At 41.9% G+C, this 27,382-nt stretch overlaps 1 protein-coding gene across 1 annotated transcript; it reads left to right on the forward strand.

Annotated features, from left to right (window-relative positions):
* Positions 1-4,193: 4,193 nt before the first annotated feature.
* On the forward strand, positions 4,194-26,255 carry LOC145390078 (protein misato homolog 1-like; the record flags this gene model as incomplete). The annotated part of the gene is made up of 8 exons (XM_080265148.1): positions 4,194-4,277; positions 7,881-7,961; positions 11,264-11,510; positions 14,148-14,443; positions 16,564-16,740; positions 17,284-17,394; positions 22,320-22,451; positions 26,095-26,255. Coding segments are annotated over exons 1-8 (1,289 nt in total), but the record flags the coding sequence as incomplete, so codon positions are not given.
* Between the last annotated feature and the right edge of the window lie 1,127 nt (positions 26,256-27,382).

Here is a 27,382-nt window from a genome sequence, read left to right on the forward strand (position 1 = left end):
TCTACTAGCCTGTCATCTTTTCTCTCCAAATTCTCTTCCCATGCCCTTCATCTTTTCTACTGCCTGCTCTACCATTGTGTCTTCTTTTCTCTCCCATTTCTGTTCTCTAGGTCTTCTATCCTGTCCACTCAATCTTTCATTTTCTTCTTTCCCCTCTTCCATCTCTCTTTTGATCTTTCTGTTTTCTTCCCTGAGTTTTTTCACTTCCTCAAAGTTCTTCAGAACTTGGGAGAGCACATCTTGTGCAAATCCATGTTGTTGCCTCTTCTTGTTTGTAGAACTTTATAATAGTCTCTGCTTACCTTGCCACATCCTGCATGGTACCAGGACCTTATAAACTTCGTGACTTCACTCCCATTATCTGTGTTCCTAACCACATCTTTTTACACTTGCCACAGCCTTCGATCGTCCCTCGTGCTTTCGCAGTCTTCTGCATCTTTGTTCTCCATTTACTTCTGCAAAGTAGCCACTTAATCTTTGCATTTCTTTCTTCCCAGTACTCTTTTTCTCGTTCCCTGCCATTACATTTTCTACTGTTGCTTTCGGGATTTTGTTCTCAGCTTTCCCCCTATTTTTTGTTAAGAGTATCTCACCCGTTAGGCAACACACGGTGTTTGTTTTTACGTAATAATCATTGTGATTGTATTAGAAAGTTGTTGAAAGCCAGTGTTTTGAAGGATATCTATCTATCTGTCTATCTGTCTATCCTCTATCTATTTATTGCTCAGACACCATAATCCCATAAAGGGTGGCCATTTGACACTGAGTTATCCGTTTTACAGGGAGGGGCACCAACCCACTTGTTGACACGTAGGGAGCACGTATGGTTTGGTTATATGGTTACCACCCAGCGTTGTATATGGTTTCTTGGCTTACAGGAAGATAATCAGTATAAAACCACCAGTTTAAAATGCAAACCGTGTCAAGCAGCCACCTGCAATGTCAGACTTTTAGGTTGATATGGTTCCATAGTCAAACTGCCACTAATAGTTTGTCTCTGCCAACCTGACCTAACACAACTGTACCAAACCTAATCTAATGTAGCCAGATTCAAATCAAACTTAAATTAACCTAACCTAACCTGAAGAATTTGGCAATGAATGAGATTCCAAATTGACCCATTACCCTCTGCAGGACAGTAATGTTATTTTTGCAGAATTTGGGTGTCATGAATAAATTATACAATCTTTAGTGACCAGTGATATTTCTACAGAATGTCTGTCTATCTATCTATCTATTGCCAGACGCCTCAATCCCGTTTGGGGTGGCCACAAACAAATCGCCTCTATGACGCCCTGTCTCCCGCCATTTCACTGCCCTGCTCCCAACTCACATCCCCTCTCTCCTATACCTCTCCACCCCATCCCTCCATGTCATCCTCGGCCTCCCCCTCCCCCTCCCCACATCCACCTCACTCACATACTGTACACTCTCCTCGTTAGTCTTTCACTCTCCATCCTCTTCACATGGCCAAACCACCTCAGTGTGTTTCTCCTAACGCTTCCTATCATCCACACCACAACACTCCTCCTCCATGTGACTCCACATACTCCTCTCAAATACCGGTAACTCATTTCCAATGCTCTCACTCTTGACTTGTGTCTTTCCGACAAGGTCCAAGCTTCACTTCCATACATTAGAGTTGGTATCACAATACTGTCATGCAGTTACTTTTTCACTTCCATTCTCACTTCCCTTTTTCTTATCTCTGCATTCAAAGAACCAGCAACCTTTCTTCCTTGTTGTACGGTATCGTTTAAGCACTTCATCCTCTACACTTCCATCCTTACGTATCACGTTACCCATGTACCGGTACTTAAGTGCACTCACATTTTCCATTTCATCCTCATCCAACGTCACTGTACAGTGAGTGACAATTTCTCTAGAAGAAATATAGGCTACATGAAGCTAAAATTGTTAGGTTAGGGTAGATTAGACTACAGTATATTAGGTTGGCTTAGATTATTTTTATATAGATGCAGTAAAGACTGAGATATAAGCTAGAGAATCTCCCTTTACCTACTTCCTTATTTACCAAGTACCGGTATGTATAAAAGCCTGGGAAATGGACAGTTTAGTTTTCAGCAGCAGGAAGACCTTACCAGCCCATTTTTTATTCCAAATTGCTTCTACAGTGAAGTCACCATAGAGTCTGCCAAACTAGTCAGCAATACTGAACTAAGGTTGATAAATGGGGCAGTACAGTGTACACTGTGTGTGCTTTTTACCAGTTGTGCTTCAGTATGGCTTGAAATTGCTCTCTTCCCTTATGATTGCATAGTTATGATACTGGGGAACCCTGATAATGTACTAGTCATGAAGGAATGCTATGACAAGGATGTGAAATAACCTGCAATTATGGGCCAGATTAGTGTAAAATGGGTATAGTTTGCATTTACAGTACCAGGATATGATATTGTTGTTATGTATTTTCAGTCAAGCTTTTGAATTCATCCCTGGTAGTTAACCCTCGGATTTATCGAATTTTTGGCTCTATCAAACCAGGCTTCCCCCCAATTAGTTTGATAAAGTGAAGGTCTACTGTATTTAGTACTAAGAAATCAGTGCTGTGGATATTCAGAACCACTTCATTTTTCCAAGATCTGTCACATCCATTTGGGATTATTATGAATTACTTGGGAGAAAGTCATACAGCGTGACCTCAGGGATAGGGGACTGAAGTGAGAGGCTGCCAGGAACCGAGCAGTGTGGAGAGCCCCCATTAGGTTACTAAGGCTGATGCATGCAAGCATGTTGGAGCCTTTATAAAAATAATGAATGAGTGAACTTAAGATCATTGCATAAAAACAGTTCTAGGACGGTAATATCTTAATCCCATAAAGAGTGGCCACAAACAAATGTTACTGTGTCCTGTACCATCAGGCTGCCATTTATCCAGTACTCTCCCCCCTTCCCTCATGTGTCTCTCCACTCCATCCTTCCATCTCATCCATGGTCTCCCCTTCCTCCCCTCCATCTCATTCACATAGACTTTTCCAGTCATTCTCTCAATCTTCATTTGCTCTACATGGACGAACCATCTCAGTACAGATTTTCTCCTAACACCTTCTATCACATCCACATCACCACCACAATGCTTTGATGTTGTATCCTAGCAGCCAGCAAAGACCTTTATTGGCCCAAGAGGAAATACTGTACCCAGCAGCCAGTGATATTACAGTACCTTCTTCACAAACCTGGCTGAGTTGGTAGAGAGGTGATTGTCTCAGTGAATGTGATTTGAATTCTGGTTGGGAGAAGGAACAGTTTAAACTTTAAATGATGTGAATTTAATTGATGTAGACTTGACTGATCTATCTATCTGTCTGTTGTTATCTATCTATCTATCTATAGCCCGACGCCCTAATCCCGCAAAGGGTGGCCGCAGACAAAACGCCTCCACGTCGCTCTGTCACCCACCATTTGACTACCCTCCCCCCACCCCCCCCCCCCTCCCTCAGATACCTCTCAACTCCATCCCTCCACCACATCCTGGGTCTACCTCTCCCTCTCCCTCCTTCCCCACCTCACCCACATACACCCTCTTAGTCAGTCTTTCATTCTCCATTCTCTCCACATGTCCAAACCACCTCAGTGTATTTCTCCTAATCTTCTCTGTTGCCAGATGCCTTAATCCAGTAAGGGGTGGCCACAAACAAATCATTCTGGCTGGAACAAGGAACAGTTTAAACTTTAAAAGATGTGAATTTCATTGAAATAGACTTGACTGATCTGTCTGTATTTTTCTATTGCCAGATGCCTTAATCCCATAAGTGGTGGCCACAAACAAATCGCCTCCCTGTCCCCTGCCATTTTATTGCCCTGGTCCCAACTCACATCCCCCTCTCTCATATACCTCTCCACTCCATCCCTCCATCTCATCCATGGCCTGGGCCTCCCTCTCCTCCCCTCCACCTCACTCACATACACTCTCCTCGTCAGTGTGTCATTCTCCATCCTCTCCACATGGCCAAACCACCTCAGTGTGTTTCTCCTAACACTTCCTATCACACTTGACTGATCGACCAGGAATACAAATATGGCAGTTTTAGATCAATTTCAGATGGACAGAGTATAGTAAGTAGCTTAACAGCAGCAAGTGTTATTAATACTGTATACATTATTTCAGCAGCAGTAAGTCTGTGAGTCCCCACCTTTAAGATGAGGGAGTGAGTCACGTCCTAATAAGCCAGATGTCAACAACCACACGAGAACTGATCACCCTTCAAGTTGGCCATTATGCCAGCTTTGTGGGAACACACTGGTGGAACTTGCAGGTCAGTCACTATGGGAGGTTGTCTTTGTACCATGTGGTGTCCAAGTAAATAGATAAAAATATTGGTTATTGATTGAGAAGGTGAATGCCGGCCAGTATTATCAGTTATTGATAGAGAAGCTAAAAGGGCTAACTAAATGTTACTGGTTATTTGTAGAGAAGATAATAGGACCAACTGAATGTTATTGGTTATTGATGGAGAAGATAACAGGGTTAACTAAATGATAATGTTATTGATAGAGAAGGTAACGGCGTTAACTGAATGTTCGGGAGGATTAAGTGAGAATTAATCTTTCACAAGCAGCAAGTAATTTTTATTTTCTTCTTGTTTATACCCTGTTTTCTCAGTTAGGTTTGTCCCTGCTAGAACCTTTGTGTCAGTAGCCCTGGGTGGGTAGCTTATAATAGGCGTATAATAATATTAATAATAATAATGATTATAATGATAATACCTGTAGTAATGATAATAATATGTCTGTCAATCTATCTCTCCATTGCCAGATGCCTCGGTCCCATAAGGGGTGGCCACAAACTAATCGCCTCTATGTCGCCCTGTCCCCTATCATTTCATTCACTTCCCAGCTCACACCCCCCTCCCTCATATACCTCTCCTTCCCATAATAATAATAATAATAATGTAATAATATCCAGGTAAAAGAGAGCCTTGAGTTGGTAGGGGAGTTTGAGTATCTCAGTGCCGCAGTAGAAAAGACAGATAATGTACAAAGGAAATAGTGGTAGGTGGTGGCGACCATCATCCACTCACTTGATGTAGTGCTGCCTACTTCTTCTTTTTCTGTGCCTGCCCTCCTCTCTTCCTATTTCTCCCATCTTTCCTGTCACTTCTTATTGCTTTACTTTCCTTTACAGGTGACTTTACATTGAGTGACAAGCCAAATGGTTTCCTGTAAGCCAAGAAACCATTTACAACGCTGGGTGGTAACCATATAACCAAACCATACGTGATCCCTGCATGTCAAGAAGTGGGTTGGTGGAGGGTTAGTGCTCCGCCCCGTAAAACAAATAACTCGAAGTCAAATGGCCACCCCTTACAGGATTATGGCGTCTGGCAATAGATAGATAGATAGATAGAAATGGAAAATAGAGTGACAGGGAAGGAAGGTGGCTGGGACTGTGGAGGCATTGATACTAAGCACTGAGATGAGTGAGTGAACTGTACAGGCACTGCATGAAGGTGTGTAAGTTCCCTTATTGATATATGGGTTGTGGAGAGGGTAGGGAATGTGATAGTGACTACAAGAGTGTGAGTGAGGAGGAGGGGGAGACCAAGAATGAGATGGAGGACTGGAGTAGAGATATGAGGGGGGGGGGTGAGTTGGAGGGAAGGCAGTCAAATGGCAGAGGACAGAGCAACATGGAGGTTATTTATTTGTGACCACCCCTTATGAGAATAAGGCAACTGGCAGTAGATAAGTAGATAGCGTCAGACCTTGGTATTGCATGAGAACAAAAAGTTAGGAGTAAGAATAGTGGAAGTGTGAGTACTGAGCAGTGTGTGTGTGGAGTGTGGAGTGGAAGTGGAACTGGAAGTATTGAGCAGTGTGTGTGGAGTGTGGAGTGGAAGTGGAACTGGAAGTATTGAGCAGTGTGTGTGGAGTGTGGAGTGGAAGTGGAACTGGAAGTACTGAGCAGTGTGTGTGGTGGGTGTAGAGTGGGTAGGATTACAAATACTGTTATGTAATTCCCAAGAGTTGTGGAGGAAGGCAGTCTCTTAATAATAAGAGTACCTGGAGAGGAGAGTGCCAGAGGAGGTTTAGCTGTGTGGAGTGCACGGTGAGAAAGAGATTTATGAAGAGAGAATATGTGAGTGAGATGGAATGAGAGAGGGGGAGAGGGAGACTGAGGATGAAGTTTAAGATAGGAGTGGAGAGGTACAGTTTGCCTACATTTTACAGGGAGAATGTTTCAAAAAATCCAATGCATAACTATATATTGTACTGTATATTGACTAAGATGTAACATGGTTTCAGTGGGGATATATTTTATTTTTTCCCCCTCCAAGGGTCATTCACCCAACAGTGTCTAAAAAGTAGTTTCCAGTTCACTATGTCTATCTATCTGTCTATTGCCAGACACCATAATCCCTTAAGGGGTGGCCATTTGACTTTGAGTTATTTGTTTTAAGGGGAGGGGCACTAACCCTCCACCAACCCACTTGTTCACACGTAGGGAGCACGTATGGTTTGGTTATATGGTTACCACCCAGCGTTGTAAATGGTTTCTTGGCTTACAGTAAACCATTTGGCTTGTCACTCAATGTAAAGCCACCTGTAAAGGAAAGAAAAGCAATAAGAAGTGACAGGAAAGATGCGAGAAATACGAAGAGAGGAGGGGAGGCACAGAAAAAGAATGATAAAGGCTAAGGAAGAAGTAGGCAGCACTACATCAAGTGAGTGGATGATGGTCGCCACCACCTACCACCACAACTAGTAATTTCACTGCTCTTCACTTGCTGCTTACCACCAAAATTAAGTTCAAATATTAGTTTTCAGCTCACATAAACTGGTACAGGTAGTTATTTCACTTGACTGCACCTCACATACTGCATGACTTCCAACACCACTCTATTGTCCCATCACTGACACTAACACACCCAATAGTGACCAACTTCAAGGGCCTTCTTTGAACAAACAGATGGCTGTAAACTTGTGTGCTGGAGTTTGTATAAGCAGAAACAGCAATTTTACATTGACCAGTGAGGCATTGTACAGGATCATAATCATCGTATACATGACCAAAAATGCTATTGTAATACTGAAAATAGATCCTAAATTTTTTGTCCTATAAGCAGTTCATTACATACCAGTTCACTGTATAATGTGTGTTGGTCATGTATGGATGAGAATGGTGTGCATTGAAGAGAGGGCAGCTTGATGGCGGACAGGCCAATGTGGAGGTGATTTGGTTGTAGTCGCTTTGTTGGTATCGTTTTGGCCTCAGCTTTGTCTGAGTGTGAACCCAGTGAACTGCAGGTTGAATTTGCCCTTGTCCAGCATTCTACGATCTTCCTCATGTAGGGGCTTGGGAGGCAGCCAAGGGATGTTCATACATATAAATGGACAACAAAGCCACCTGGCACCATCAGTGCCACCACTTGAAGGCATTCCCACCAGCACCTAAGCAGTGTGTGTGTGTATGTGTGTGTGTGTGTGTGTGTGTGTGTGTGTGTGTGTGTGTGTGTGTGTGTGTGTGTGTGTGTGTGTGTGTGCACTATATTTATATACAGTACAACCTCCCAGATTTGAACATCTGATTTCCAAAAACTTCAGCTTTACCAAAATACTTTTTCATGCCATGGGAGTGTTTTGATATCACATGTCCTCTCACAGTCAGTGAACATGTGAAGACAAACGTTATTTGTAGACAAGTATAGCGGTAGATGATATGTTATGGATACAACATACCTCCCTGCATTTACTCTTCATGGTACTGTAGGCTGTTTTTTTGCATGCTTTTTACATGATTACCGCAATGATTTTACTTTCTAAAATGTTGCATTTCCATAAATTCTTTGGAATCAGGATTTTGGAATTTCAGATTTCAGAGTTTGTGCTTTGCCTTAATAATTGTTTTTCTTTTGCAGGAAGCCAGCTTTGTGTATGACAGCACTAAACCTACGGACCTGAATCATGATTTTCTATTCAGAGAAGGCCTCACTCCTCAGGTGAGTCTATGCAGCACATTGTAAGTACCATATCACATTATTGGTTTTATACCTAGAGATTAAGATATTTACATTTACCATAGGGATTAGGGACTGAATAGAGGCTGCTAGAGATAGAGCATTGTGGAGTCATCATTAGGTGACCCAACAATGCATGCAGGCATATGGAGCTTTTATTAATAAAATGAAACAATTCAGCAGCAGTTTTTTATGGATCTTTGTCAGGCTTTAGCAGTTTTGTGTAATTTTGTAATTGTTTTTTAAAGATATTTGTACCTTGCTTTTTGTAACCCTTGTTGAGAGCAAGTAGCCTCTGTGAATCTGTTTTTGGCCAGACTATTTGTAGGTGACATTTGATAATGGGAGAAGAATGGTTAAGAGAGCTGAAGCTATATATAAGAACAGAGTAGCCTGGACATATTTTGTTATGACCACTTCTTGTGCAAGAGTTGTTTGTTGTTGAGTAACCCTAGTTTGTCTGACCAAGCAGACCCATCAACCACAGGCAAGCAATTGCCCCTGCAGGGCTGTCCCTTGCAGTGAACTGATGTTCCCTTGCAGTAGACAGTGTCTCACCACAGTGAAGTGGGGAAAAGAATGTGATGGTTTGGATCCCCTATGGATGTTGCATTTACATCTCTTCACCCAGTTAACAGGGGCACCATAGCAGGCATGGCATTACCCCATTACTGTATTTGGTTATCACCCAACACTGTAAATAGTTTCCAGGGTTAGAGAAAACCATAGGCTTGCCTCCCACTGTAGAGCTGCCTGAAGTGGAAAGAAGAGTGATAAAAAGTGACAGGAGGGATGGGTGAAACGGGAAGAAAAGGAGGACAGCACAGAAGAGAATTATAAAGGTTTCAGTGTATAATAGGCCCTCATTGTAAGTAATTTATTTATTTTTTAAATTTAACTGTCGGGGCCAACTTGCCTAGCCCCGGGCTCCTACGCTTCTTATGGGGCAACGTAGGATTGGATGATGGATGGATGTTATGTCCACAGTAAACAGCAGAAACACTTCCCATTGAAATTCATTTGCTACATGTAAAGGTAATTTGGCATTTGTCCTGGTTAACAGTAACAGTTGTAATGAAAAATTATGACAATTTGGATCACATCCCTGGCATATTATGAGGTCTTACTGTCCTCTCTGGTGAGGGACTCCTTCATGTGGTGGGTGGCAGTGTCACTTTTATAACTGGTCTGTTCAATTGCCTGGTTAAACAAATCTCCCTCAACAACTTCCATATCCCTTGAAAGGAGATTTGGCATAAAGAATATTAAAGAAATGATGCAGAGTAGTAGGTTGAGATGGTTTGGACATGCTGAGAGGAGGAGGGAGAGATACTGGCTGAGAAGGGTCACAGGTATGACTATGGAGTGGAGAAATAGAGGCAGACTGAGCATAACATGTGGTGAGGTCCTGCATTGACATTTCTGAGCAGAACTGAGTTGGGAATGACTCAATATCACCACACAGGGAATGCTGCCCTCAAGTGAAAATACCCACACATGTCATACTCTTTTAACTAATTTGGCTCAGCTATTTGTCCTTTTGTAGCTTATTTGATGTACCTAGTAAGGAAAAACAAAAACTCTTGTCCCTTGCATTTCATCATGGCCTGGTACCATACAGCACACGCATATTATAATGATTGCTTCATGTGGAATTATTCACTTATATGATGAGTAAGAATTTAGAAACTTGCTTGTTTACTGAAAAGTTTTTAGCTTATATGATCACTGTGATCTTCATAGCACTTCCCCTTTTTGTAAGGTAGTTTACCTTTCCTGAGTCATTGTTTTATAACTAAAGTAAATTGGACGTCATATGAGGCTTGCAGCTTGGCCTGTGCAGACCTTCATTGTGCCTTATACGAGATCTGCAGCACGGCAGGGATTAGTGTAGGATAGAATCATCTGTGATTTTGCAGTAGTCAGTCTATTCTGTCTGACTGTTTCACATGAAGTACAATATGTACCAATACTTTTTTGATCAGCTCTGCTATCTACTTATAAGTATCTATTGCCAGATGCCTTAATCCCATAAGGCGTGGCTAAAATAAACTACCTCCATGTTGGTCTGTCCTCTGCCATTGACTGTTCTCCTTCAACTCATACTCACCCCCCATCATATACATCACTCCATCCCTACATCTCATTCTTGGTCTCCCCCTACTTTTCCCTCCCTCCCTTTCTCCCTCCTGCCCTCAGATGCACTCTTCTAGTTAGTCTCTCATTCACCATTCTCTTCATGTGGCTAGACCATTTCGAAGTATTTCTCTGAACACTTTCAACGCTTTCACTCACATGCACAGTCACGTTCAGGAGAAATGATACGCATCTACTCATTTTGTGTACTATTGTATCCATTGCTGGTAAGATTTTGAACAAATTCTCTCACTTATTGGCACACTGATGGTCAGTGCAGCAGGCAGTAAGTGAAACGGTTCCTTATCTCACCAGCAGTAGACTCTGCAGTAGATAATATGAGCAGATGTGTATCCCTACTTACCAGTGCGGCTGTACATCTTACCTGTGTTAGAATATCAGACATACCTCTTATTAATGGCTAATTAGACATCAAATGAGGAAGTTGGGACCTCAGTCCTTTTTTTTTTTTTCTGGATTATATTTATCATATTTAAAAGTGGTTTAAAAACTTAAAGATAAATTGTAGGACACACATGCTAGTATAGTTATACTTGGCTTCTGCTTAATTTTCTGACTAATGTTTTAGTCTGCGACTTTGAAATTTTTCTTTATTGGATATTCTAGTATTGATTACTACTGGAATAATTAGGATATGATTCATCAGTCAAAATATTCCCTTGACTATGATGTTTACATTGTGCTGACATGTTTTAGCTATGCATTTTTTTTTTTAAATACCACATTGGTGAAACTTTGCCATGTAGCTCCAGCACCACTGATAAGCCACCAATAAACAACTTTTTTTTTTTTTTTTTTTTTTTTTTTTTCCAAATAAATTATGACTGTGTCCTTACTGTTGCCAACCTTACATAGGATGATGGGCTTTATTCAGTTTTTATTCTTGTCCAGCATCCATCCGAAGCTAATGAGTTCCCAGGGGATTAGATTGTAGGTGTGTATGTTTGTGTTTGTGTTAACCTGGAGTTTGAGTGTAAGCGTGCCTGGGAGTGTTGTGTAGGGTCAAGCACTAGGCTTTTGTCCTCACACCACTTGCCAGGTAATACCTCCCAGGGCTAGTGATAATCATTCACCTACATTTGTACATGCCTCTGCTCATGTGTAATAATTATTTTTTTCTTTTCAAGAGGCAAGAAACATACACACCACGAGTATTGTGCATCGACGTGCAAGGTAATCTACACACTTTATCTGCCCGTGGGAGCCTGTACACACCTGTGCGTACAGACCCGTCCACCAGTGAGGCGGCCTGGGATGGACCTGTGGACTTGATACATCAACAGCCGCTGGAGAAAAACCAGTATTTGATGGATCTGGAGCAAGAGGATGCACGATACTTTGCACCCACTGATGAAGATAAAGATATTTGTTTAGGTAAGCTGATTGTTGTTCAGTGTTACCCTATGACACTTTTATTACTCCCTTTTGGGAGTTTTGGAATCTGGCGCCAGGCTACTTGTCCCAGACACTGAAGGCAGGAATGAACAGTGACTTATTCCTTAGTGGCATTATGTGAGCAATTAACCCTAAGTAATAGTTGGGTTTAAACCTACTATGGGATGCGTCCAATTGGAATGCACCCACTTGATAATGATACTCTTTTTACTCAGACTTGGCCTAAAATTTCCATCTCCCTGTATTGAATAGTGAGTTGCAATAAGAGATACATGCCAGACTATGATCCCAGTCATGATGAAGGGTTATGGAAAGGATGTAACTGGGCCAGATTAAGCTTAATAGGGGCCTGAGGCACAGATCAGCTTGGGGGCCCCCACGCCCAACATATATATGGACAGTAAGTAACAAGAACAAAAAATAAATTGCTTGTTACTACTGTTTATTCAATAACTAAAGTCCACAACTTCTGGTAACTTAAACACTTTTCTTTCTTTCTAGAAAATTCGTCAATGATATCATCAAAATTCAACCAACCGTAAATATATATGTAAATTACAGGAACATAAAATAAATCAATTGCCAATTCCCAGCATATTGGTAATTTATCAGAAGAAAATCAGTTTCTTGTTACTATTGTTTATTCAAAAATCAAAGTCCACAACTTTTGGTAGCTTAAACACTTGTCTTTCTAGAAAAATCTTCAGTGATATCAAAAATCAACCAACCCCAAATGTACATGTAAATAACAAGAAAAAAAATTGCTTGTTACTGTTGTTTAGTCAAAAAACAAAGTCCACAACTTTTAGTAACTTAAACACTTTTCTTTCTAGAAAATTTTTCAATGATATCATCAAAATTCAACCAACCCTAAATGTATATGCAACTAACTCTCTATCTATCTATCTATTGCCAGATGCCTCAATCCCATTTGGGGTGGCCACAAACAAATTGCCTCCACGTCGCCCTGTCCTCCGCCATTTCACTGCCCTGGTCCCAACTCACACCCCCCTCTCTCATTGCAAGAACAAAAAAAAAAAATTACTTGTTACTACTGTTTATTCAAAAATCAAAGCCCATAACTATTGGTAACTTAAGCAAACACTGTTCTAGCTTTCTTTCCAGAAAAATCTTTAACGATATCATAAAAATTTGATGGCATATATTTTTATCCAAAGAATCTGGGGGCCTGAGGCCAGTGCCTCAAGTGCCTCATGGTTAATCCGGCCCTGGGATGTAGAGCTGTAGTATTGTCTCAGTACCATTGAAGTATATCAAATAAATGCAAGAGAACAAAAACCTGGCCTAGTTTAAGGTAAAAGACTGTAGGTATATAATTGTAGGCTAAATAGTTACCAGGTAATGCAGCAAAAGTGCATCCCAGGAAAATATTTGGCATGACATTCAGTATAAGGTCACCTGAAACCACTGTATTGAATGAGTGGATTTGAATTGTTAGTGATATATTTAGCTACCAGTATAGTACAGTCAGCTCCACTTGTAGACACTATTGGAAGTGGTATGTTGAAGTTCTTATTTGACATCAGCTTATTTGTTTATGTTTTACTTGAGCTGCAGTCTGACCACTGTAATGGGGTTGTTCCAGCACAGGGGGCATGATGTAAAATAATGTACCGGTGTCTCAAAAGACCTCTAATATGCCACCACCTGTTGTACGTATAACTGTGGGTTGTTGTACAGAAAGTTCTCATATATAGCTTCATTTGACACACACACACACACACACACACACACACACACTAAAATATACAGATTCCATTATACGATATGCACAAAATATAAAAATTTATTAAACATGTTAGACATGAGCAAACATGGCTTTTCATCTCTCCGTCATGTCAATAAATTCATTGTGCTCGTGAAGCAAGTCTCTCAGTCAGTAGATAGAGTTACAATAATAAAACACACAAAAACATAATTATAAACACATTAGAGAAAATAATCTCACAGGCCAGAAGGCAACAGAGAGCAACACTTGGCGAATGACAAGAACAGCATTGCCACGCAACGTAAACATTGAAGAGCATCATAATACTGCCACGGTGTGTATCAAATAGTTGTGTCAACATGATTTATGGTAATATTTGACATGTAGTATCATATTATACTTACAAACTTGATCAGTTTCATGAGTTGTTACTGAACCCTAAATCTTTGTTGAAGTTTTGACAAATTAATATACAGAACAGAAAATATTGGGGGGGCTACAGTCCCCCTATCCCCCCATAAATTATGGCCCTGGAGAAAGATCAGGATGATGATGATTCAATTTCATTCTGTCTTTCTTTGTTTACAGATCCTACCTCAACCCACCTTTTGTTGGAAAAAAAGATCGGAGCGATGATTGATAAGAATGATAGTTGTCCTGCTTCTGTACTAAATGATGATGATGATGATGATTATTCACTTACTTGTGCACTTGGTGGCAATAATTATGATGATGATGATGATGATAGTTCTCCCACTTGTGCATTGATGAGATGATGATGATGATGATGATGGTGATGATTAATAATAATAATAATAATAATAAAATCAATAATGATGGTGCTGCTGCTGCTGCTGATGATGATGATGATGTACTTTTTCTTTCAGATGATGTGAACAACACCAGTAAAACAAAGAATGACAGTGTACCTTCATCACAGAAAATATACGACCTCTCCAAGTCCGTCAAGGTCTGGTCTGATTTCCTGCGGCCTCACTTTCACCCAGACTCCATCTATCTCCTAGACAATATAATGATCCAGGGGGCCAGGGGGGCTGCGGAGGAGGGGGAGGAGGACCTGTGGAGTTTTCCGTCTGGCTCGGCTGTCTACTGCTGTGAGAAGGTTGAGGAGGAGATTACAGATCGCATCAGACGGCTGGCTGAATCTTGCAATAGCCTTCAGGTGAGTGCTGTCGGTATTGTAAATAATTATTATTATTATTATGGTATCATTATTATTATCGTACTTACTCATCGCACTACCCAGGTATTAAAGAACTTGGGTAGTGTGATGATGAATAAGGATGGAAGTTTATAGGGTGAAGTGCTTGAAAGGGTACAACAAGGAAGAAAGGTTGCTGGTTCGTTGAAAGCAGTGATAAGAAACAGGGAAATGAGCATGGAAGTGAAAATGTCACTGCATGACAGCAATGTGATACCAACTCTAATGTATGGAAGAGAAGCTTGGACCTTGTTGGAGGGACACAAGTCAAAAGTGAGAGCAGTGGAAATGAGTTCTTTGAGGAGCCTGTGGAGTCACATGGAGAGACAGACTGACAAATCAGGAAGTGAAGGAGCGTTGAGGTGTGGATGTGGATGTGATCGGAAGCGTTATAAGAAACATTGAGATGGTTTGGGCGTGTGAAGAAGATGGAGAGCGAGAGACTGACGAGGAGAGTATATGTGAGGTGGAGGGCTGGAGAGGAAGGGGGTGGCCAAGGATGAGATGGAATAATGGAGTGGAGAGGTATATGAGAGAGGGGGGTGTGAGCTGGGAGCAGGGGAGTGAAATGGAGGGGGCCAGGGTGATTTGTTTGTGGCCACCACTTATGGGATTAAGGGGTCTGGCAATAGATAGATAGATAGATTATTAGTGTTGTCTGGACGTTGCTACTCCTCACCCAACCCTAGGGTGGGAAAGGAGGTCCGGATGATGATGGTGATGATGATGATTGTTGTTGTTATTATCATTAATAATCATTATTATTTTATTTTATGCATTAGCCTTCAGATGGGTGTTACTGTATCAGGATAGTGAGATTTTTTAAAGATGATAACTATTATTATTTATTATTATTATGTTGTAGGTGGGGGCACTCACCATCCACTCACTCGATGTAGTGCTGTCCTCAGGTGACTGTCCTTTCCTCTCTTCCTTCCTTCTTTCCATCCCTCCTCTTCTGTCTGCAAGTGACTGTATACTGAGTAACAAGCCAAATGGTTTCCTGTACACCAGCAAACATTAACTATGCTGGATGGTAACCATATAATATCAAATTTTGGTGCCTGGTGGTTTCGTGGGTAATTACGGGGTTCCAGTCGGATTGAGCTGGTGAAAGTTTATATCCAAGGGGTGGTTGGGGTTGATTGCTCACATAATGCCACTTGGGGATGAGTGAGACTGGTCACTCTCATCTCAAATGTCAAGGCCAACTTGCCTAGCCCTGGGCTCCTACGCTCCTCATGGGGCAACATAGGATTGGGTGGTGGATGGATGGTTTCAATATAATTTTTTTGCACTTTTTCATATCCAAGAAAGAGTAGGTTAGGTTAGTTTTTTTCTTAGTAGCAGGTTAGGTTAGTTTGTTCATCGGTTCGGTAATCTGTTAGGTTAGGTGAGGAGGGAAATATAAGTAGGTGATAACGAAGGAAAGGCTGATGAGAGAGAGAGAGAGAGAGAGAGAGACTGGAATGTGATCATCCTGGGAAAATCAGACTTGGCACCTAGAGCAGTTTGCAAAACTGGGATACAGAACAGAAATCCATGACCAGGACCTTTTAGACATGATCTCTACCCCTGCGTGTGTGTGCCTGTAACTGAAATAGGAGTCGGGATCATAAATTGAATAGTTGACCATTTTAGTGTGGTGTTTGGGTGCCTATTTGTTCCTCTAACTGAAATAGTCAATTGAATGTGTGTATGTGTTAGTATAGTGTTTGGGTGCATTGGTGGTCAGTCATGTCTGAAATTACTTTGCAACTCATCTGATTTATGCCTTGAATGAGAATCAGAGCCACCCTGCTCATATGACAATAAGAGACAAAACAGTGACGGTGATGGTGATGATGGTAGTGGTGATGTTGATGGTGGTGGTGGTGGTGATGATGATGATGATGATGCATATTTTCAGGGGTTCCAGTTGTTGAGTGATGTACATAAAGGGTAGGATGATGATGATGATGATATAATTATGACTGTGATGATGTAAAACAATTAACTCTAAGACGTTGGCCTCCCCATTTGGGATACATGGCGTCTGGCAATGAATGAATGATAGTAATTTTGATGATGTATATTTTCAGGGGTTCCAGGTGCTAAGTGATGTACATAATGGTATGGGAGGCGTGAGTTATGGCATCCTGCAGCATATATCAGATGAATATGGCAGTAAGGATTCCCTCACCTTTGCCACCTCACCCCCACACCTCCACCCAGCCACACCACAGGCCAGGACACTCACACACGCAGCCATAGTACAGGTAACTAATTACACAGGGTTTTTATTAATGCCATCAAGCTTATATGAATGCCAGCCATCTGAATTTTGTGCAGAATCATAAAGTAGGAACTCCTAAGCTACAGCACGGCACACCCTCCTTTGATGATGATGATGATGCTCTGAAAAAAATAATCCATAGCATAGTAATTGATGGTATATTGAGTCAGTTGTTACATGGGTTCAATTGGGATGTTTTGACCCAAGGGTCCCCCAGCCAGCAAAGTCTAAAAACAAGTTTCCAGCTCATCTAAAGTGGTAGGTGTTTCCCTTCACGGCATTTCACTGCAAAAGGCCTGGGATGAGGTCATACAGTATGTCTTCAGGGATAAGGAGTTGAATAGAGAGGCTGTCAGAGATTGTGTGGTGTGGTGAGCCACCATTGGTTGACAAAGGCTGGTGCATGCAAGCATGGTGCGGTCATTATAAACAAACGAGCAGATGAATGTAATACCTTGAGTGGAACTTGTTACTTATTATATTTTCCTCTCTCTCTCTCTCTCTCTCTTTCTTTCTTTCTTTCCAGTCATATACAGAGCTGAGTCAGTGTTCGAGTGTATTGGTGCCGTTGTGTCTTCGTCAGAGTATCATTGACTTTGAGGCTCCATGTCCTACCTTCTCAGGCCTCACTTTCCAGGTCAGTGTATTATTATATATTATGTGTCTATATTATTACATTCTATATTTATGATAATATATACAGTATACTGGTATACTATCATTGTTGTTGTTGTTACCCTGGCTTATCTGGACACTGACCTGGTGAACTGCAGGCTAAAATTGCACTGCTGCAGTCCATCATCCTCTTTTGAGGAGACAGGAAGGGATTTGAGGGATGATTGTGTCAGCACAATGCATAGCTGCCAGATAATATCAGTGTCATCACAGTAATGCTTCCCTCTTCAGCACTACTTTACTGTACTGCCTTACAAGCTGTGTTTACTGTACTGCCGTACAAGCTGTTTTTACTGTACTGCCTTACTGGCTGTGTTTACTGTACTGCCTTACAAGCTGTGTTTACTGTACTGCCTTACAAGCTGTGTTTACTGTACTGCCTTACAAGCTGTGTTTACTGTATCGCCTTACAAGCTGTGTTTACTGTATCGCCTTACAAGCTGTGTTTACTGTACTGCCTTACAAGCTGTGTTTACTGTACTGCCTTACAAGCTGTGTTTACTGTACTGCCTTACAAGCTGTGTTTACTGTACTGCCTTACAAGCTGTTTACTGTACTGCCTTACAAGCTGTGTTTACTGTACTGCCTTACAAGCTGTGTTTACTGTACTGCCTTACAAGCTGTGTTTACTGTACTGCCTTACAAGCTGTGTTTACTGTACTGCCTTACAAGCTGTGTTTACTGTACTGCCTTACAAGCTGTGTTTACTGTACTGCCTTACAAGCTGTGTTTACTGTACTGCCTTACAAGCTGTGTTTACTGTACTGCCTTACAAGCTGTGTTTACTGTACTGCCTTACAAGCTGTGTTTACTGTACTGCCTTACAAGCTGTGTTTACTGTACTGCCTTACAAGCTGTGTTTACTGTACTGCCTTACAAGCTGTGTTTACTGTACTGCCTTACAAGCTGTGTTTACTGTACTGCCTTACAAGCTGTGTTTACTGTACTGCCTTACAAGCTGTGTTTACTGTACTGCCTTACAAGCTGTGTTTACTGTACTGCCTTACAAGCTGTGTTTACTGTACTGCCGTACAAGCTGTGTTTATCTGTATTAGCCAGTATGATGTGGAGAGTGCGTATGACAGAGTAGACTGACATGGAAGGTGGCTGTGTCAGTAGAGAGGTGACCTGCTGTCCCAGTGGAAATGGTTCAAATCCTTTCAGGGGCAGGGAACAGTCTAAAGGATTTAAATTTTGTTAAAACAAACCTTACTGATCTCTCATAAGGGGTACCAGCATGTCATAAAAACACCCCACTAATACCAGTCCACTAGTCCTGTATGAGACAGCCCTAGCATCTATGGTGCAGTTGCCAAAATCCAAATTCCAGATTTTCCCAAAGTACTGTGCCAATTTTCCAAAAGAATTTTGAGTCAGATTGCTAAAAGATTATTGTTAAAGAATATATTAACCCCCCAACAAGTCTTGTTTTAGCTTTCAGGGTCACTGCTCTATTAAAAGAAATGCCACAGCGGCTTACAGTTACGCAACCCAGCTCAAGTGAACTAACTTGAACCACAAGATTGATTTCATAAGTTTTGTTCAGTGTTTCTGTCTTCAGTGACAAAAATTAATTGTCATTGTTCATTGCTGAGTTTTCAAATCCAAACTATGAAACCCATGACTCCGTGATAATATGTAATAGCATGGATGCTGTGTTGGTAGGTGGGGTAGCTTACCATCCACTCACTCGATGTGGTGGTGCCCTTGGGTGTCTGCCCATTCCTCTCCTCCATCCTTCTTTCCTTCCATCCTCTCCTCTCTTTCTTTCCTTAATTCTTTCCTCGTCCTTCTGCCTACGAGTGACTTTACACTCCCTCTTCTGTCTCTCTTTCCTTCATTCTTTCCTCTTCCCTCTGCCTGTGGTTGACTCTACATTGAGTTACAAGCCAAATGGTTTCCTGTACTACGCTGGGCGGTAACCATATAACCAAATTTTGGTGCCAGGTGGTTTAGTGGGTAATAATGCCACTCCAATCAGATTGAGCTGGAGAAGGTTTATATCCAAGGGGAGGTTGGGGTTTATTGCTCACGTAATGCCACTCAGGGATGAATGAGGCTGGTCACTCTCACCTTAAATGTCAGGACCAACATGCCTAGTCCCAGGCTTCTATGTTCCTCATGGGGCAGTGTAGGATTGGATGATGATGGTGATGATGGATACAGTGAAGATTTAAGGGAAGGCCAAATAGGTGGGTGTCAGTGCACATAATTGATGGGAAGATAGTTTCGGTTTTCCAAAACAAATCAGTTTTCCAAAAGCCTCTTGATCCTGACTTTCTCAGATTTTGGGAATTAAACTGTATTCAATATGGACAGTGGGTGTTGGCGCTGAAGAGGTGTCATGTGAAGGTGTGTGATATGTAGGAGGACTGCTGGGTCTAAGGGAATAGTCTGTTAAAGCCTGTTCCCAAAGTTGAAAAAGAAAAAAAAAAATTATAATACAGTGGAACCCTGGAATTCGTACACTTCTTTACTCGTACAACTCAGTTTTCGTACAGCCCTTTCGCCCAAAAATCGCTCCAGTTTTCGTACAGTGACCCGTTATTCGCACGAAGAGATGCGGCGTCGTAGGTGCCACGTGGTCGCCAGTCTGACTTTGTCTTCCACCAGCTAGGCATCAGTCATACAGGCTTGATTAAACTTTGTGATGAATTACGTACAGGTATTTTCGTTAGAAAATTGTACATAATCATGGACCCCGAGAGAGCAGTGAGTCAGCTGGAGCTAAAAGTAAAGCAGTGAGAACAACAATTGGGCTGAAAAAAGAACTCATTGCAAAGTTTGAAAGTGGAACCCGTGTCTCCGATCTTGCCATTCATTATAGTATGGCGAAATCTACTGTTTCATCCATACTAAAGAACGGATTAATGTAAATTACATTGTTACTTATGGAAAAAAAGATTCGGTTTTTGAACAATTCGCAACTCGTACAGCCTCCAGGACCGAATTGTTTACGAATTCCGGGGTTCTACTGTATATAGATTAGGTGAGAGACTGTTAAATGCTGTTAAGAGTTTGTATGGGTGTGCAGGGATGACAGTATGTGAACCAGGTTGTTTTATTTGACTGCTGGATCAGAACAGAGATGTATGAGTCTCCATGGTTGATGAGTTTACAGTAACCCCCTGGTTGTCCAATGCTACGTTACCCAACAATTGTCATTAAATGACAGAATCTGGCTGGTTAAAGCAATATCCCTGTTTTACAGCATTAACCAACAAAGCACAAGGAAACCAAATTTTTCAAGTCATCTACTGTTCCCTGCCACAGACAATGCTTGCCAAAACAAAGCCCTGCCTACCCACTCAGCCTCAGCCACACACAGGAGGCTGTCCAGTACAGGTCCATAATAAGTTTGTTAAGGAGTTTGTGCCATTTGTTGCCACACCAGGGCTCTTTTAGGGGTTTATGTTGCATTCCCTTATGCTGGCATGTGTGTGAATGGCTCCTCCTCCTACCAAGTGTCCAAGGATTGCCCTGTCTCTTGAGAAGAGGCGGGAGATAATCTGGCAATTCAGCAAAGGCTGGTCAGTGAATTACATGATAATGTACTATGATGTCTCCTCTATGCCACCACATGGGAAAAACAACAAAATCTTTTACAGTACTACAATATAGTGAGTACAGTATGCAGTAGCTGTATGTACTGTATTACTGTAAAATGCTGTACCATTCTACTGTACTTGTCTTTCATTTATTACATTACTGCATGTCTGTTTTTTCAGCATGAATTACTACTAAGTACAGTACACTGTATGCACAGTACATTAATATTGTACTACAGTATATAATATAGAGTACCATGACTTACCATCTCATGAGGACAACTATTTGGGGTTGTTTTTTCTGTGTTTGGATAGTTTTACGGTGCAGTACAATGTAAGGTTCTTGTAGGGGTTAAGTCCCTCGTGGAGATGGTGGGGGTTTAGTATTGCATTAGCCGAAAAATGCATTATCTGACATGGCTTTGGCTGAATTATGATGGATAAATGGATGGACTACTGTATATATTGAATATGGCTGGTGTTATAGAAATGAAATGCAGGGTAAGACAGTGAATGTGGGTTTGTTCCTAGTGAGAGAGGGCAGGGTATGGCAATTGCCTGTACTGATGTTTGCTGCTGCTGGTGAGAATTAGTGGGAGTTGCAAAGCTTGACAAATAAGTTAGGGAATGTGTGCAAGAAATATTTGAAAGTGAACATAGCACAGAGTAAAGTTATGATTTTTGAGAAGAATGAAGTCACAGAGTGGGTAGTAAAGTTAATTGGTCTGGAAAGTAAGGACATGAATGCTGTCAAGTATCTAAGTAGTGCAGTGATGATGGATGATAGTTTAGTGGTTGAAGTGTGAGAAAAGGAACAGCAGAGGAGGGCTGCAGATACATTGAGGGAAGTGACAAGGAACAGGAAAGTGAGCATGGAAGTAAGATGACATTACATGACAGTATTGTTATTCCCATGCTAATGTATAGAAGTAAAGCATGGAATTTGTTGGTAGGACTGCAGCCAAGGATGAGAGGAATGGAAGTGATTTATCAGAGAGCAACATGTGAAGAAACATAGTGAGGCAAAAATGAATAAGCAGGTTTATAAGCACTGAGTTGTTGTTGAGTGTGTGGATGAAAGTGTTAGGAAGAAAACCCTACCTAAGTACTGAAAACCACTTGGCTTCTTACTCAGTGTAGAGCCAGCATACTGCTGACTTCAGGTGATTGTACTCTCTGTTATCCTGCCCTCTCCATTGCTAGAGACAATAGTGGGGTGTTGCATGATGATTGATGATGATGATGATGGTGATGGAAATTGATGATGGAGATTGATGATGATGATGATGATGGTGAATGGGTAGTAAACACTGGCTAAAGAAGACTAACAACTTTTCAGGAGTCCAATGCATACTTGAGCAGCAGTGTCCTTGGAGCCTTCTTGGAGACGGCCAGCACGGTGTATCGTACCCGCACCGGCCCTCTTCCTGTGTCAGCACTTGCACACGTACTTACACTGGGAGGACGCAAGGTTAGTTTCATTTAGTTTTTGTTTTGAAAAGTGTTTGGAGCCATGTGCAGAATGTTTTTATTTATTTATTTATTTATTTTTTACCAGCGGTGTGGAGCCATGATTCTGGAAGCTTGAATGGTGAGTAAATGGAAATGTGGCTTATTCATTTGGACAGACTTTGTTTAGTATCTCATGCTATCAAGTTTTCCTGGCTTTCTAGACCCTACCTCACTCCATCTTGGTATGGGAAAGATCTTGATGATGATTGTGGTGCTGATGGGAAAGCTTTGTAACTGGTGGTATGTGTTGCCTGGTTTACCTTATGGTGACTCTCAATGCTGCATTGTCTCTGGCAGCATCTTTTATCAATTCCTAAACCATGAGGTAGTTAAAGAATGTCATCCCGGCTTCACAGTTCTGCCTCTTGGTGCTGTGCTGTCCACAATCACATTCATAGGTGTGTTCGCTCTGTGTTCATCCTCCATTCTCTTCACATGTCCACATTGCCTTAGTTTTCCCCTACACATCACATCACCAGTGCCACCAATTGGCTGCTTGTGTTTTTTGGCCTACAAGGAAGTTGAAAACACCAACATTAATAATTTTCAGTGTACCAGCATACATGGCATCTAAAATAGTTAAATATTGTGTGAAAATAACTTTGACCTAAAATTAAATGCTTGCTGGATGGTGTTATGCTTTGGTTTAGCTGGAAAAAAAGGAAGGGGCAGTTTCTTAAACATCAAAAAGATCGGCAGTCTTCAGTTCTGTCTATTTTCTTATTTATGGCTGCATTGAACCATAACATTGTTCAGCAAGTAGTTGATACTGCAAAATTAGTATGCACTGAGTAGTTGTGAACAGCACGGTGACCTTAAGAGAACTGAGTGAGCGAGCACCACTGCTGGCTGCGTGATGTCATGCTTGAAGATAGACGTGTTTTTGTCCAGCCACGGTTTGACCTGTTGTATTCTTTTGACCTTGGTTGAGTCGACGTGCTGTGAGTACATGATGTGGTGTGAGTGACACCTGGTTCCTGCCCACACATGCCTTCCCCTCCCCCCCATCTCTCTCTCTCTCTTTCTCTCTCTCTCTCCTTATCCCACTTTTTCTAGCTACAGTACTTAATTTCCCTTTATCACTGAGGTAAGCAATGGGGGTCGACAGAACAATTATTCATCTAAGATTGCAGAGAACAAAAGGGAGGCGGAGGAAAGATTTAGGAAGTGGAGAGTTGGTATGGGCCACAAGGGCTTAAGAGTAAATACAGATAAAATGAAGGTGATGGTATCTAGGGCTGGTGGCAGTACTGTCAGATAAGGGGAGAGTGGCCATGTATGATTTCCCACCAGGGTGTGGGAAATAATTCCATCTTATGCAGTGTGTGTGATAATAAGATGCATAAGAGATGTAGCGGTGTTAAAGGTAGACTGCAAGATAATGCAGTATATGTGATAAGTGGATACCTAAGAGATATAGTGGTATTAGAAGTAGACTGTTGGATAATGCTAATTTCATGTGTGCAGTGTGTCGGGGAGAGCAGGTGGAGATTGTCAGGTGTGAAAGGATTGATCTTGGTGGTGAGTCTCTTGAGTGTATGGAAGAGTTTTGGTATTTGGGGACATGTTGTGTGCTGGAGGTGAGGCAGGAGCTAGCCTTGTGGCTAGAGTGAGGAGTGGTTAGAAGAAGTTCAGGGTGCTTTTGCCTCTCCTGACATTGAGAAGACTCTCTCTCTGGACTAAGGGATCTTTGTATGTGGATGTTTTAGGAGTGTAATGCTGTATGGTAGTGAGATCTGAGCAGTAAAGGAAGAGGATATTCGCGGGCTCAAACGAACAGAAACAGCAGTGATTAGGTGGATGTGCAGTGCATCCCTGAGTGTGAGGCCTGGGGGGGGTCTGGGTTTACGATGGAAGAGTTGAGGTAGGTTGGGACTGGAGTGTAATGGTGTTATGATGAGGAGGGGTAGATTGAGATGGTTTGACCATGTGGAGAGGATTGGGGATGATAATTGGGCGCAGAAAGTGAGAAGTGTTAATGTTAGGGGTAGGGTAGCAAAAGATAGACTGAAAAGACCTGTGACGAGGTTATTGAGTGCTACCTCAGGGATAAGGGACTAAATAGGGAAGCTGCCAGAGATCAAGCAGCATGGAGAGCTGCCATTAGGTGATCAAGGCCGGCGCATGCAAGCATATTGGAGCCTTGAAAAACAAAACGAAACTAAATGAAACGAGTCTCACTACCAAAAGCATTATATTTCTCGCACATCTTTTCATTTATAAAGGCCCCAACATGCTTGCATTCATTGGCCTTGGTCACCTAATGGCAGCTCTGCATGTTGCTCGATCTTCAGCAGCCTCTCTGTTCAGTCCCTTATCCCTGAGGTCACAATGTATGACTTCATCCCAGGTCTTTTTTGGTCTGCCTCTCACAACCCTACACCCAATATTCATGCAGTATACAATTTCCCTTAGTGTAAAGGGGGACAACAGTTTCGCCAGCTTCTGGCAACCACCCACAATCGAAGAAATTGTACTGTTTCAGTTCCCTTCCCCTACTATAAGCATATCACACAAATAACAAGATGCTTCTGATTCCAAAAAATTATTATTATGCAAGGAAGAAGGAACCAAAGGCCCCAAAAGACATCTGTCCAGTCTTTCCAAATACGTCCACTTTTCTTGCCTTGTTGACAAGACTAATTTATCTGTGTTTTCTGATTGTTACACTGAGTGACCAGCCAGATGGATTTCTGTGACCCGGGAAGACATTTCCTACAGACGGTGGTACCACATAACCAAATGATGGCTGGTGGTCTAGTGGGGTAAGGGGTTTCAGCCAGATGGAAGCTGTAAGGGCTTCCATGTGAGTGTTGTTTGGGGTTAATTGCTCACGTAATGCTGTTGGGGCAAGTGAAGCTGGTCACCCTTGCCTTAATTGTTGGAGCTGTGAAGCCTGGCCCAAGGCCCCCGTTTATATGGAGCACTGTGGGATTTGATGATGATTGATGTCAAATGCATTTTTTGTTGTTGCTTCAGACTTGACTGGATCTGAATATGAGGTACAGTACTGCAGAAATTCAGTCACTTCATCTGGCCAATTCCAATAATATTTTGGGGTTTTTGTTTGATGGGAGTACAGTAATTGGCCACTTGCAAGTCTGTAGTGAGGCTGAAACTATTGACATGTACCAATTTTTGTAGTATGAACATAAATTGTGTTTAGAACAGAAAAATTGTTGGTGAAAATAGCTTTTACAGTATCAGGTGTTTGCCGACCATTGTTATGCTTTGATTTTGCAGTAAAAAAGAAAAATATTGCGCAATATCTCAAGCATTTTCAAAAGGTGGACGGTCTTCGATTGTGTACTCTCATTATTTACGACAGAATGGAAACAGAAAACTGTTGAGCATGTATTTGATGTAATGTCAAAGCAGGTTTTACATGATATTTTTCTGTTTTAAGTGTGATATATTTTAATACTATGAAATTGACCGGTGTAGATATTGTGAACTTCCTTGTAGGTCCAAACTATTTAGTGGTCAGTTGGTTAGAGTGTGGCTTGAGGGGTTCATGTGCCTTTGGAATTGATGCTTAGATGGAGTTAAGAGAGTGGTAGACATTGTGCTTTCCATGTACATTAAATATGGTGTTCTTTCAGGTGGCTGGTGGAAGCATAGTGCTGCCCTTTGATGTCAGTATAAGTGATGAGATCTGGTTATCAAAGCACCTGGTGCCTCTGAGTGCTGGTGCTGCTCTAACGCCAAACCTTATCAGTCAACTGCGAGCCATGAGAGGCGTCTTGCCAGCTACAGCTTCCAGGTAAGCTGTCCAAAGGCATACAATAATCTGTCCACTTGAACCCTCATCATTCCAGTGAGCAGCCACCAGGAGAGTTGACTCTGTAGTTTTATTCTCTGTTCTAAGGAGTTCCTGTGTGCAGGATGTGTTAGGAGTGTAATATTGTATGGTAGTGAGACAGGGCAAGGAGGAGATATGTAGGCTCAAATGTACGGGGATGATAGTGATTAAATGGATGTGTAAAAATGACAGAAGGCAACAGAGTTCAGTAGATATCCTGGTCACAGGTGCAGTTTTGTACTGCACATAAGATTAATAGCCATATACTACATGTAAATATAATATAGGTGGGGGCGCTCACCATCCACTCACTCAGTGTAGTGCTACTCTCGGGTGTCTGTCCTTTCCTCTCCTGCATCCTTCTTTCTTTCCATCCTCTTTTGTGTTTCTTTCCTTCATTTTTTCCTCGTCTTTCTTCCTACGGATGACTTTGCACTCCCTCTTCTGTCTTTCTTTCCATCATTCTTTCCTCTTCCTTCTGCCTGTGGGTGAGTGTACACTGTACACCAGGAAACCATTTACTACCTCGGTGATAACCATATACAGTAACCAAAATTTGGCGCCTGGTGGTTTAGTGGGTATTTACGGTGCTCTAATCAGATTGAGCCAGTGAAGGTTATATCTGAGGAGTGGTTGGGGTTTATTGCTCACTTAATGCCACTCAAGGATGAGTGAGGCTGGTCACTCTCATCTTAAATGTCAGGACCAACTTGCCTAGCCCCGGGCTACACTCCTCATGGGACGATGTAGGATTGGGTGATTGATGGATGTGTATATGCAAATACAGTATATATATATATATATATATATCAATCAATCAATCAATCATTTCCTGTGGCACCCTCGGGGATGCATAGGGCCTCGATGAACTCACACCACCACATCCTATCTTGTGCTAACTCCTCAAGATCTCCCCAACACACATCTCCAGCTTCCCCGTCTCATTGTCTTCTACCTCACCCACGTCTCTTTTGGCCTTCCTCTACCTCTTCTGTAAACCAAAGTGCCACCCACCCTGGTGTACCTCGTACCTATTCCCTGTCTCCTATACACATGTCCTAGCATGCCGCCTTCCATCATTGAAGAAT

The sequence above is a fragment of the Coenobita brevimanus genome, unplaced genomic scaffold (genome assembly GCF_032717465.1).
Source record: "Coenobita brevimanus isolate Jiangsu-jjx unplaced genomic scaffold, ASM3271746v2 jjx.HiC_scaffold_2802, whole genome shotgun sequence".
Taxonomy (NCBI): Eukaryota; Metazoa; Arthropoda; class Malacostraca; order Decapoda; family Coenobitidae; genus Coenobita; species Coenobita brevimanus.